We start from the raw sequence: 14,076 nt of genomic DNA on the forward strand, positions 1-14,076 counted from the left end.
TCCACCTGAGATACAGAAAGTGGCAGCAATATTTTGTCTGTGTTACAACTTAACACTATTTGAACACAGAATTAAACTGAAAATCTGGAGAAACAAACACAGAGCATGCTGAAATTGTGCATAAACCAACATTGCTTAGCCTCTCTCTTCTTATGCTCTTCACCCCACAATTCTGTGCCAAAAAGGGTAAGACTAGCCGCCTGATGCTAGAACTATCCTGACAGTACTCAGTGGAAAATCTGTGGTTTCAGACATTGCTCCTTGCTCTGGCCCATCCTACATCTGTCCTCTCTCACATGAACATGAAGAAGGGCAAAGGCTTTATTATAGCTTTTTTGTTTGTTTTTCACATACATAGAAAAAATAAGCAGTTTGGTAAAGTCAATATCTGTCCTAGTGCAAGAACAAGACTGGTTTTCAGTTGGGTCTTGGGACGAGAGTGGACAGCCAAATCCAACAGATAAAAYTGCCCACTGAATGCTCTGTGTGCAGGATGGCAGCTGGGAAAGGCACTGTTTCACCCCTGCTCTGACTTCAGAGGTATTTTAGTTCATCTTCTTGCGCTTCCGTTGGCCCCCTGATGCCTTCTGCATGGGCAAGGGGAGAGAGAGAATGCCCAGCTTGTGGTTCTGGTCAGCCTCAAGTCCTGGCAGCCCCTTTGCTTTGGAGACCTTCAACCGCATGGCCCTCGCAATGTCCATCATTCTGGAAAACACCAGAGAAACACTATGTCAGTGGGGTGGATAGGCCTTCCAGGACAGACGCGGTGCAAAAGAGCAATGGTCTTTCCCCTCAGGGTAGAAGCTAGGAGTCAGCAGCGAGCAGTGTGTCTTTTCTGGGTCTCAGAAGCACCATGGTGACAGAAACTTGAAGTATTCAAAGGCTATGGGGTAGAGCCTTGCTGTGGTGGCTAAAATGTTACTGACCTGAGCAAAACCACTTTGGAGATCATTATAAACCTACACTGTCTTATTCAATGGCCAGCTAAATTGTAAAAATGCTGCTCTCCATTTCCAAAGGGAGGTCAGCAGGCCTTGATCCCCAGCATCTGTGTTCTTCAAATGTAAATGCTTCCCAAGGCACTCATTTCCTGTGCATGGTATGATGGAGGAAACCTAGTACAGCTCAAGAGCAATTCCTCTTGAGCTGCTGGAGTTCAGCATCCCTGGCTGTAAGTAGAACTTGGCTGAGATATGTAATAAGAAGCATTTGGGCAAGAGAGTGCAGACCAGAACATACTTGGAGGCCTGTCAGAGAAAACCAAGCACCTCTGAAAATAGCAAGCAGGGAAATAAGAGTTCTGGCCTTACTGTGGTCCCAAGAACATACAATTCAGAGAATCCTCCCAACTCACTTTATATCCTTGAAATACAAAACGATTCAAACAGGAAGAGATCTCTGGAATTCTTTGATCAAAGCTCCCATTCCAAGCAGGGATCATCCCAAAGCTACATCAGATGACTCAGGGACTTGTATCATGCTTCAATTTTCCCAGTAGGTCCCAGCCTCCTCCATCTTGTTCTCACCAGGATACATTACCTGGTCCTCCCAGCCCCCATACAGTATTTAAAAGCAAAATGTGCATGTTAATCCCCCAAAACAGCATGGCTTCTTTCTAAACAGCTTGCTTAAAAAAAAAGAAAAAAATATGGAAATCAACATCAAATAGTGCTATTAAACTCACTATTCTCCATCAAAGAGCAAAGACCAGAATTGGGGGCAAAACCAGGGTTCATTCCATCAATGCTCCCAAACCCAAGAGGTGACTAAGGGCTCTGATAACTTCCAGTTTTCACAGCAGCTTCACATTACATCCCTCAGCCAGAAACTACAGGATACTCCCAGCAACAAAATCCTGCAGACAGAAATGTCTTTCTCATAGCAATAGGGAAGGGCTGCACTAAAGCAGCATCAGCTCTCACAATCCTTTTGGGAAAGACCAACATTGTTGTGCTAGGAAGCACATGTCCTCAGAATCATCATCACCCACAGAACAGGATGGGGAGGGAGAGAGATACTAAAAAGCACTGCTGAACTCTGATTGCCAGTAGGGCAACCTGATCCATTCTGAGATCATATTAGTAAGCTGCCTGCTGAGCTAATGTCTGCTTGTTGGGAGATTTCCCAGCAAGCTCACTAGACCATTTGATTAGCTCCGATCAGTTCCTGATTTATTCTGCAGGGTCAAGAGACACAGTACAGTGCAACCAGTGGAAGAATTCTCACAGGGCCAGGGGAGCCTGGGACAGTGCATTGATTGACATCTACTGGTAAAAATATGTCTTGCAGCTGCAAGATACGCTAGATGCAAACCACTTGGCAGAAGCATATTTATTTTTTCATGATAAATAAAAGGCTAGGGAGCAACTTCCTGATAAAGATAACTCAATGAGAGTTGGCTGCCTAGAAGTTTGTTCTGAGAGCTGTTTTCCATGCATTCATCTTCACTCACCCCAAGTTGGCAAATCCTCATCTCAAATACTACAACCAGGAACTCTGCCTACAACTTCTCCCCATCCTCCTGCCATGATGCTTTGCTGTAAACCCCCCAAACTCATCAGAATTTGAGAAATAAAACAATCTTCTTGGTGCCAAGCCAAGGGTGGAGAAGTTTCAGGAGCCTGGGATTACTCCACATAAACAAAAAATGCATGCTCACAATCGAATTTTGAGACAAAAAAAAGCTTTTTCTAATCCTCCTGTTGCAGACAGTTGCAAATCTGCAATTACACCCAGACTAGAACCTAGCAGAGATCAGAGCTCTGCAGGGAGAAGGGGCACAGTGGAGATGAAGGTGGAAAGCAGTGTTACTTGTCAGGCAAGAGAGAGGGCTGGGAGACAGCTGATGGGTCCTGTGCTAGATCTACCACAGCCAGCCATTTTGGTACTGTCTGCATCAGTCTCCTTTTCTATGAAACAGCTGAAGCGCCTCATGATATACCTGAGAACCTCCTTGTTGCAAGTGCCCCTTCAAAGTTTGAGATGCAAAACCACCTTCCTTTACAAGCAGCAGGGCTTCAAAATACAGCTTCAACACATTCTCATAAAAGAGAGAGGCTGCCTAGACAAGAGGGACTAGCAGCAGGTATCACTGTAACACTGGAATCTGAGATAGGCTCCAGAGCCTATCCCCTAGACTCTCTTTCTACAAGGGCTGTAACATATCCCAGCAGATACAAATAAATGCAATGGCTCACCTGCTTTCTTGGAGCTTCATGTCATTCTGCAGGACAGTAAGGTCTGTTTGGAAGTTGTTAATGTGCAGAGCCAATGCGATGACGTATGCTGTGATTTTAGCCTTCATTGATGCAGAGATTAAATTCTGGACACTGAATGCCAGGAGAAAGAAGATGTGACACATGCAGTTTCAGTGAAACCAAAACACAACCCCCATGAGGTGCAGACAAAACTGGAGCCCCAGTTAGACTGACTTTTCCTACACACCAGATAAGAACTGAAAGCAACAGATATCTCTGATCACAGGGCCTGATGGACTTCTTTGTTCTCCTCACATGACCTTTATGTTTCTGCTCAAAAGTGCAGGATTCTGGGGTCATTAATCACTACATGGCCCTGATGAAACCACTGACAGATAACATCTCAGGGTCTTTGGCACATTGGTGCCTTGCAGGAGGAAAGTGAAGTGAAATTGTTTTGAGGGTCTTCAGTATAACTACTAGAAGCTCTTCAAACACACTAGCTACATACTGCAGAGATTCCTGACTGATAATCCTATAGAAGCATTTATTGATTGTTCACTGCACTGTCCACAGACCACCACAGGTTGTAACCCACTGTTCTATAGTGAAAAGTACATTGGCCAGAAGTGCTAGCTGAGACAAGGTACTGCAGTTTCACATTTTGGAAGGAAGTACATGCTGAGATTTCCTGATAATGTCTCCATGGCTCTTCAAGCTGAATTCTACTGTATCTCAGCTTCAAGAACATCAAAGTAAAAACAGTTCCTTACCTGCCATTGTTGTAGGTCAGTGAAGTGAAATTCTTCATGAGTTTCCTGCTAATGATGTGTGGGCATTCAGGGCCCATTGGATCTAGGACAAAAAGGCATTTTGCAATAAAATGAGATCTACAGACTCTTCATTATACAGGCTATCTGCAGCCATCCTAATGACACATTTATTATTACAGTGTTTATGACCTCTTCCCAGCAACAGAGAAAACATAAAAGGAATCTGGGCTCTTGATTTCTAGGTTTCATCAACTTTCAGATCAGACAGAGGCACCTAACAGCTTTTTTGTCTGCAAGTGGGACCTCCCACCTCAATATTAGAAAATCTGAAATAAATTTGTGCATGTACACCTATACACACTACTTTTAATAAATTCTTTACCTACAGTCCTGTCAGGATAGATTATTAAAACTGAAACAATGTTAACAAATTTCTATTACCACTTATACCAGTCAGTTTCACTTCTAATTCAAGTCTCTTTGACTAACTCCTACACAGCAATTCCTGTGCTTTCAACAATGCAGGAGGATATTTACAGGCAGACTTGTCATTCCCCTTCCCCCCTCCCTCCTTTTAAAATGATAACAATAACATTTTCAGCACTGACAGGGAGACTTATACGCACTATTTCTGTGCAAGATGGCAAGTCCTGAAAAATCTCAATATTTTCTGCCGTGTTTTTGAGAATTCCTATTATAAACCAAGTCCCAGCAGGTAGCTGAGAAGGGGAGAGGAAAGACTTTCCACTAGTGTCTTACGCTTCTTCTTGATCACTTTCAAGAAGCTGAACTTAATAAGGATGTCCAGGAACCAGAGGCATCGAGCTTTGTGATCCCTGCTCTTCTCATCAAGAGGCAAGAACTTCAGCTCCTCTAGAACGAAGGAGCAATGGCTGAAGAGGAGAGAGGGGGAGCATGAGGATCAAAGAACCAGAAGAAGAGTTCTCAGAACTTTGACAGAGCAAAGCCCATGAGGCAGCTTTATGAGCACACTYTTCTGTCTTCCCATCATGTTCAACCCAGCCCCTTTCAGTGTGCAGCCTCTCAGACTGCACCAGGACATAACAGACTGTTAAGTGACTGTCTATCTCAGCTTGTCAAGCCACAGCAAATTTCTGGTCAGTACTTTGCTGGGCCAGTGCCCAGGAACCATGACCGGACAGCTGCGTGCTCCTCCCTCTTCCAGGCAGCTACCTCCGAATCCAGTTTCAGATTTTCCCCTTTCCTTCCCTGCAATCAATTTCCCACAGGGCAGCCATGCTACTGTACACACATCTTCCTCTGCCATAAAACTACACACACTTTGGGGAATGAGGACTCCCCAGACGCAAGTGCTGCTCAGTCATGCTTGACAAATGTCCTCCATCTACACTGAAAATATCAGCTTAGGTACAGCAGAGCAGCTAGTGGTATCCATTCTCCCCCACAAAAAAACTAAAGCCTCCCTGGGCCAACCGCAACTATTAGAAGACTACCTGCAGCATTACCTTTTCTCTTCTGTTTTCTTGATGATTTCCTCTGGAGTGATGTTAATGAAGACTGCTGCTGGAACCCGCAATGCTTCATACTCTCCTGGGGAGAGAACTGGAAGGATTTTAAAGAAAAGAAGTAGTGCACCATTGTGCTCTTTCATGGTCTGAACAGTCCACAGTGAGATATGCTTTATCCACTCTCGCTATAGGAGGTGTGGTGTTGGGAGGGACAGGAGTAAACTATAAATAGGTAGGACATAATCACAGCACTGGAAGGCTGGCCAAGGACAAAGATTTCTAAAGGACTATGGCTCTGTCACAAAGCATCTCTCCTAAGTTTTTGACTTCCTTACTATTCCTAGCTGAACTGCTTCCAACAGGCAGGGACAGAATCCTTCTCTCTGAAAGGAGGAAGAAGGATGTGGGACTTTCAGGCCCACAGCCCCAGCACAGCACATCTCTGCTCTCAGCTTTTGGCTCAGGAGGGAGAAGGCTCAGCTCTGTTGTCACAGGCCTGACAGCACTCACTAGCATGTGACAGACCACTGACATCAAAGCTGACAGGTGTGGGAAACCACACTTCGACACAGAAAAAGATACTGTCCTCAAACTTGTAGACATTTTCTGGTTTGTCAGCATCTTCATGACATGGAGGCAGGAAGATGGAGATGTTCTGCACATCATCTTGGGCCACATCCTGGATCAAAGCTTTAGAGGGAAGCAAAAAAGAAGAGAGCATTTGAATCATACAGACAAGCATTGGGAACACAACCACAAAGCAAATTCTTTCTTTGAATGTAGTCTACTCAGTGAGGTTCTTGGGTGAACACTAGTCTAGTTACAGCTGGAAACAGAAGCTGAATTGCAGTTTAGACATTTATCTGACCCTTGAGAAGGTGCTAAGAAAGGCCACAGCTCTTCCCTATTTTGTTTCCTTAGTGCCATGCAGACAGCTTTCTGCTGGGCACCAGCTGAGAGCTTATGATATGCACACCAATGCATTCAGCATACTGGGTGGCATGATGGATGGTGGATAACACTGGTGTTGTCACTTCTTTCAAGAACATTCTGCTCCTTAAGAACAAGAAATAAAACTGAAAACTTCAGGAAAGAAGTACATCAAGACAAATGGGTTGCTGCTGCTGCTCCTCTTGCCCACAGGATGTACAGAAGAACATGGTTTTGGTGCTCTTGTTTCTATCTGGCATCCATTCAGCACAGGACAACTCTCAGAGAACAGCAAATATCCAGGCTGGAACACAAAGGATGGGAGCTCTCCATGTCCAAGAGAGCTGACTGGTTTTATGGTCAGCAGAGGTCTCTCCCATTCATAGCCAATGAAATTTAGATTTGCAGTACTGGTGGAAGGGAGCTCTGGAGGTTTCCAGTACAACCTCCCGCTCAGAATAGGACTGTCCTCAGCATTAGATCAGGGCAGCTTTGTCCTGATCTAATGTCCTGGCTTTGTCCAGCCAAGGCTTGGAAGTCCCCAAGGATGGGAAACCTCAGCACCTCCCTGGTGACCTGTCCCAGGGCTGCACCATCCTCAGGGGCAAGGAAGTTCCTCAAATGCCCCACCTGCACTTCTCAAACTGCAACTTGTGTCATTGCCTCTTGTTGTATTGCCTGGCAATGCTGAGAATACTCTGACTGCTCTGCAGGCAGGTGTGGGTTGCTGTTAGATAACTTTGGCCTCCTCTTTGCCAAAATAACAAAGCCCAAGCCCAGCTTCCTCTGCTTCTTCTCGCCAGTTGTGTGCCCCAGCTCCCTGTCCATCCTGGTAACTCTGCATTGAACCCTCTCCCATTTCTCCACCTCCCTCCTGAGCTGGGAGGCCCAGATTGGGCAAATTAACACAGAGGCAGCTACATCAGCACTCAGTAGGAGGGAAAAACGCTCTCCTTGAAGTATTTCCTCATGTGCTATATTTTGAAGACCAAATCAAGTGAGGTCTTGGAAAATGAACTTCCCCTAAAGCAGTGGCAATAACTAATGCCATGGCTGATATGTCTCTGCTGCACTCTCTTCCATAGCAAAGGACTAGGCGCCTCAGCCTGGCACAACAGCACTGGAGGTGGCTGTGACCTGGCTTGGGGCATGGACCACTTTCCATACATATGCTGCTATGAAGCCAGAATGCAGTTCACCTCCCTGAATGTAAGTGTCTCATTTCAGGCCAGGTGAATTTGCTGCCTTCATTCCAGTAAGCAGATATCCAGGGACTCCCAGATGAGCTCCCAAAAATGTGTGCAGACACTGATGCCAGAGGGACCTTCCTTTAGTTAGGCAACTCTCACATTACCTCTAACAGGACCAGAAGCCAGAAGTTCTTGGAAAGATCTGTGAGTTCCTYAGCACGTGCCCTTCTCAGCTGTTCAGTCAACTGCTTCCTTGCTCACTTCAAGGAAAAACACTTTCTCCTTCCCACCACTTCTGGTCTATACTTGGAAAGACACTGGCAGAAAGAGGTGCTTTTGACTGCCAGGTGTTACATCTGCTTCTTACCTGTTATTCCCCTTGCATCTATAATGTTTGCTGCTGCTTTTGTCACTGCTGTATTCAGGATGTCACTGCCCACTGCATTCATTCGCCGAGAGTTCAGGGCTCGCTTCTGTTTGCTGGTACCAAAGGCCTCAATGCACAAATCCATCTGTGTGGAAATTACAACAAACTTCTGAACTCAAGACACTCTGCATCCAAGACTAAAAGTCAGCTAGCCACCACCATGTGGCCCCATAACCACGTTCTCTAAGATGACTTTAAATAGATCAGTGGATACAGCCCTGCGATAAAGCAAGCACTTGTCTGTAAGGGGAAAGAAATTTCAGGGACTGTATATAAGGCTAAAATAATTACAAAAATACTGCTAAGTTAGGCACTAATTATGTGCTGTCTCACGGATCTTCAATGCACACAGAAAGTACTGAACTTACACAGGTTTACACTGCAGTGGTAAACTAAACATCTGAATCTCCGACAAATATCATCTGCCATCGTTAGCTGGATAACCAAACCAGAATACGATACGAGGTTTCAACTTTACCTTCTCCCTGTAGGACTTATTCTGATAATCCTCTGTTTCATCAGCTATTAAGTTATCTATAAAAGAACAAAAATTAGTATGCTTAGCTTGCAGCAACCAGAAAAACACCTGCATTTGGTAGTCCTCCTGCTCTAATCCATTATAGGAAGACTTGGTACATCATGTCAAGATCTCTTCCACAGGAATTTTTCAGTTAAAAGAACACAAAAAATATGAAACAGTATGCAATTGGAATAGAGAAGAAAAATGCTGACCAATTTGTGCTGTAAAATCTATGAGCATATACCACGGATTGCAGTAATATCCAGGTCCTGTGGCACATGAATGAAATGAGCTCCCAAAGGCCCATGACCTTACCCTTTGAGTTATCCTTCCAGGTCGAACACTAGAAAACAGTTCTGTTGATGAAGAGTTGTTCTGTTTTTCAGTGATTCAGTCCCTAAACCTGATTATTTTGAGGCTTCCCTCAGTAGGGCCTACTTAGACAGATCTGCATTTATTCTGAGCAGAGACAACTTTGTTATCATCTCCGGTACTTCCACCCTCCCTCCTGTAATACTTTCTGTTTAGTTTCCATCCTAAGTTTCCACTGCATTCAGATGCAATCTTGCTCTCTTCTCACTTATTTTCTACATCATGCAGCACTTTAGAAGGACTGTGTATGTATTCTCCTTCCTCCCTCCTCCATTTTAAGGTTATCAGTCAGAAATGAGCAAGAAAGAACAACCAGGGAGAAAGCAGAGACCGCTCCTGTCAGCAACCAAGCAATCAACAGCTGAATGCATGCAGAGTACTACTGCACTGTGTCTTTGGTGCTAGGGTTAAACACAGCATCTTCCTACCTGACAACAAGGGCTGCATGTTGAATAATTCAGCATTATAGACTTCCATTTGCCCAGAGTCCTTGTCTAACACACCAACAAAATACCTGAGGAGAACACAGGAGCAGATGATTAGGGGGAGATAGTTTGGTGTGATGTTATTACAATAATATGGTGCAAAGCTTCATGTACTCCCCATCCCCTGCCAGTTTTCCTGACTTGCAAACACTGATTTTTCCAAACACACGTGGGATTTCACAGTAAAACAAGTTCCCTCCAATGCACGTGTATATAAAGTCCTGTTGCTATATGTAAATGTGAAAGTCCTAAGACAACTAAATTAGCTCCAAGATGCACAGAATGGAGTATACATGTCTGAGTGCTGGTTTCTATTCTCTTCTGTCTCTTTTGACATGTCATGATACTTGGTTTCTCAGTGCTTCTATGGAGTTTCTTGTGTTTTCCAAACTTGGGTTTTCCCTGTGGCCAGTTCTCTGCTTAGGAAGAATCACTTTGAGTCTAAGTCCTCAGAGTTTCACAGAAACGTTACTTTTCTGCCTCTAAAATGGAATCATTTATCTCGGATAAATTCCTTTTCACCCCACATTTCACAGAATCACAGAATGGCTGGGGTTGGAAGGGACTCTGGAGATCACCTGATCCAACCCCTCTGCTCAAGCAAGGTCACCTAGAGCAGGCTGTCCAGGACCATGTCCAGCTGAGTTTTGAATATTTTCAAGGATGGAGACTTCACAGCCTCTCTTGGGAACATGTTCCGGTGTTCGACCACCCTCAGAGTAAAAAAATGTTTTCTTATGTTCAGATAGAATTTCYTGTGTTTCCAATTTGTGCCCATTGCCTCTCATCCTGTCACTGAGAAGAGTCTGGCCCCACATTTCTTGTTTTTCTTTCAGTCCTTGTGCTTGGGCCTCTTTCCTCCTCTGTCTGCTTTAGTGGCATGTGTGAGGACTTTCTCCAGCGGATCTACTCCTGTAGTCCCGTAGTAGAGGGGAGCAGCTGGGGAGACTAACAAGCCAACTTAGCTGCAGATATCTGTTCAGCTTCAAGTAATAGTTCTACATTAGGTGGGCACAGATCTCAGGACCTCCAGAGACACAAACAGGCATCAATTAAATCATTAAAACTACCTCTTAATCAGGCAGAGTGATGTGAAGTGTTCAGAGATAAGAGTTCTAAATCTGTACAGAAATAGCACAGAATCAATACTTGTAGCATAAATGTTCGTTAAACTAAACTTAACTCTCCAAGCTCAAGAAGGCGGTCCTCTTGGAGCCTTGTTTCAGCTACAGTATCTTAAAATAAAGGCTGTTAAAACTGAAGATCCAGCTTTCATGGTCTCACTTCTCAGAAAAGAAGAAAGATATAGGATTAGCATATCTTGAAAGGCTGTTTGCAGAAGTGAGACTAACTGCTTTTAAAGGAATTACTCAGAACCTAAAAGCACCAGGACACTGATGTCTGAAAGCACCTTCTGTTCCTGACAGTTCTATACAACTCAGTTTGCTCTTCACTCTCTCTCCCCTCCTGTTCTTTAACTAATAAGACATGACCAGGTCACTGCAGTCAGACTACGGGAGAGATACTGGCTACATCAGCAAACAGGATAGGGTAACTGAAGTGAATCTGTGGAGCAGAGCATTTGGGACTACAGACCAACATACATATAATATGTTTCAAGTTTCTGCAGTTAGTAGAAGCAGAAACATACATTAAAAGGAGAGAGAAAAAAAGCAACACCTTTGGGTATAACAAGACAAGATTCCGCCACCAGGTCCCTGCCCCAGCTTTGCCTGCAGCCCATACCTGCACAGGGAATTACATTTCATAACTCCACTGCCAAAGTTATTCCCCACATATGAAAGCCTTTCAGTTTCTGAGACCTGAAAAACACAGAAAAATGACTTTAATGCAGGGCCATCGGTGAGTAACCTTCCCTACATACATTTTATTTTCCCTAGTGCCACAAAGCTCTACATTCCCAGGCATCAGATGCCAGTCATGGTGTAGGCAAAGCGCACTTTGTTTCCTTTGGGAGCATTTTGCACCAGAACAAAGTCTTTAAAAGAAAGACATTTCTTGAAGCCGCAAGTGCCTATTGCCCTACTTCTGCTTTCATCCAGTCAGAAGACAAGGAACCATTAAAAGGAAATCATGGGAATCATACTTTAAAATAAGAATTTATCATGGTAACAAACTTGCATGTAACAGCAAATAAAACACCTGGCTGTGTTGACAACCATGCTTTAATTCAGAAACAATGGCCAAAAGTTAAAGTGTAAATGTGAACGATCCATTTAAAGCTAGTGTTGCCAGGTAACTGCAATTGACAGACAAAGATCAAGTGCTATAAGGAATGGTTTAGACACCTAAATACATTTTAAATGCCTGTGCCTCTACTGCAATGAAGTATCCCCTGAGGATTTTGGTTGAAAACACTCATATAGTCCTGGAGTGAACCATGCATGTCAACAGCTGTAAAACTTCACAATAGCAGTCAAAAACACCTTTTGACTTTGAACTCAGCTTTCTCTTCAGTGAAAGAAGGAAAAAATTCCTTAGAATGTAATCTAACCAAAAAAAGATTGGTAAAAAATTTGGGTTCATTGTGTAAGCACAACAAAATCAGAAAATAATCTATAGATTTTGTCATCGCATGGACCTGATTTTTTTTTTTAAGTAACAGCTTTTAATTTTCATGCATTACTTCTTTTATTAGCTAGCTTAATAGAACAAATCAAGCACATGCAACATCAGTACATCAGCATTAGTTTCAGCATACACCATTGCGCATCAATCAAAATTATTTAATTAAGCATGTATTCAGTTCTGATGGAAAGGTTACTAACTCTCACTTGTCACTAACTGTCAATATAATTAGTCATAGTATACTATACTGTGTTTTTCAAGTTCCTTTCCATTCCAAGAGTCGCCACCCATAACATTATGTTTGAAAGGGCATGAGGTTTGTTTCATTCACTTGTCTGATCCAGAAATGCTCAAAAGAAGACAGCTATGCTTTGAGACTTTGGCAGCATGCCAATATTTGATACCACCTTGCTGGTGTACTGTGATTTCTTGTGGTTTGTTAGAGAAACTATAAACTGCCTTTGCTGAGAACTTCACTCACCAGAACTTGGAATTCTTCACAGTAGCAGAACAAGTATTTATTCCCTTCTTACCCTCAAGCAGAGCTATCTTCAATATTAAATTTTTCTCTACCTTATCTGCCCACTGTCACTCCTATCTATAGGACAACGGGAGCCAACATCAGAACTAGAACTTCCCCAGAAATCCCTAAAATATATCAAGATACAGAGATTTTTGGAAAATTTGGAAAGGGGAGGGCCGAGAATATGATCATTTTTAAAATTTGCTACAAAACGAAGGCCCTTGTCCATTTTAAGAGTCTCACTCACTGTACTATTATGAAAGCAAATACACCAGGAAAGCAAAAAATGCTCTAAAAAGAGGGAGAGAGGTGCCCTAGGTATCAGATGAAACTTTGTAGCTGATTAGGGTTTCTAGTCCCCATTTGTAGAAGCTGCCAGTACCAGAGCCTTGAGGAAAAGGTGCAAAAAAGAACTGGAAACCTCACAACATGCAGAGATGGGATTACTTATGCATATAGTTATGTATACTTATACATAAGCATAAGTAATACTTATGCATTACTTATACATGCCACTTATGTGCCTGGTTAAATCTCAGCCTGATCTCTAACAGCCGAACAGGAGTTTGGATGCCGAAGGAAGCAGTTTGGTGGCTTTTTGCTTATGCAACTCATTGCGGCTGTATATAAATGTTATTATATAGAAGCTAAAACTACAGCTGTTACAGCAGTAAATTTAAATATGTAGGTATGCGGAAACATGTATGTTTCCAGATTTTCCTGGAGTTTCCTCTCGGCAAAACCGCCAAAGCTTAGAAATGCAAGGTGCTGGCTAAAAAAGGGTGACCCGGGATGCAGCCGCAGCACTTACCAGGATCCTCCGGTGCCTCTTCCGGGGGTTGGCGCTGTCTCTGTCCCGGTACACGGTGAAGTGCATGTCGTCGGCCCTTCGCAGCCTCCCGTTGGAGAACTGGACTGCGGGGCAGCCCGAAGGACAGGCGTGAGGCACGGGGCCGCCGGCAGCCGCCCGCCTGGGCTGCCCCGCACTTCACGGCACCGCCAGGGAGACGACCCCCTTCCCCACACCGCGAAAAGAGCCTCCCCTCGCGCCGCGTCGGGCCGGGCCGAGCCTCGGCGGTGGCCCCTCTCCCACTCCAGGCCCGCCTCACCTAGCAGGGCGGGCTGCTCCGCCTCGGGGTCCCCGCGGTAGCGCCAGGTGGCGGCGGCCGCCATGTCGGGGCATCGGCAGCAGGAGCGTGCGGCGGCAGGGGCGTGGCGGGGGGCTCCGCCTCCGGCCTGGACGGGCGGAGCCGCGCGGGAGGAGCTGCCCGGCCGAGAGGGCTGGGGCCTGCGAGCCGTTCCTCCCGTTGCCCTGTTCCGCGTCCCCCCTGCTCGGCATCCCCGCGGCCCAACCCTCTGCTGGGGGGCTCCGGCCAGGCAGGGCCGAGCCAAACGGGGGCTGCAACCGCCGGCAGAGCCGGGAGGGGGCGCGGGCCGGTCCCGCCCGAGTTCTTGGCGGACGCGGAAGATGCCCAATCACTGCCCAGCTTATTTGCAAGTCTCGGGGGACCCGATCGCTTGCCAGTAACTAGGCCGCTGATTGGTGAGGGAGAGGCTGGCAGCCCTGCGATTGGCTGGCG

At 45.0% G+C, this 14,076-nt stretch overlaps 1 protein-coding gene across 2 annotated transcripts; it reads right to left on the bottom strand.

The window, feature by feature from the left end:
* Positions 1–303: 303 nt before the first annotated feature.
* Positions 304–13,938, bottom strand: POLR1E (RNA polymerase I subunit E). Of its 2 annotated transcripts, XR_003254784.1 has the most exons (13): positions 13,606–13,938; positions 13,308–13,411; positions 11,131–11,207; positions 9,328–9,413; positions 8,486–8,541; positions 7,948–8,092; positions 6,043–6,150; positions 5,458–5,554; positions 4,730–4,863; positions 3,971–4,052; positions 3,198–3,329; positions 1,355–1,627; positions 616–705 (listed from the first exon to the last, which is right to left on the bottom strand). XR_003254784.1 is itself a non-coding variant. In XM_026073280.1 (12 exons), the coding sequence occupies exons 1-12, from the start codon at positions 13,667–13,669 to the stop codon at positions 546–548; spliced, it is 1,245 nt and encodes a 414-aa protein (XP_025929065.1). In that variant the 5' UTR covers positions 13,670–13,935; the 3' UTR covers positions 304–545. The 2 variants fall into 2 exon arrangements, 1 of the variants encoding a protein (XP_025929065.1); XM_026073280.1 differs by lacking the exon at positions 1,355–1,627 and having other exon boundaries at positions 304–705; positions 13,606–13,935.
* Positions 13,939–14,076: the final 138 nt, after the last annotated feature.

The sequence above is a fragment of the Apteryx rowi genome, unplaced genomic scaffold, assembly GCF_003343035.1.
Source record: "Apteryx rowi isolate R43461 unplaced genomic scaffold, aptRow1 scaffold_364, whole genome shotgun sequence".
NCBI lineage: Eukaryota > Metazoa > Chordata > Aves > Apterygiformes > Apterygidae > Apteryx > Apteryx rowi.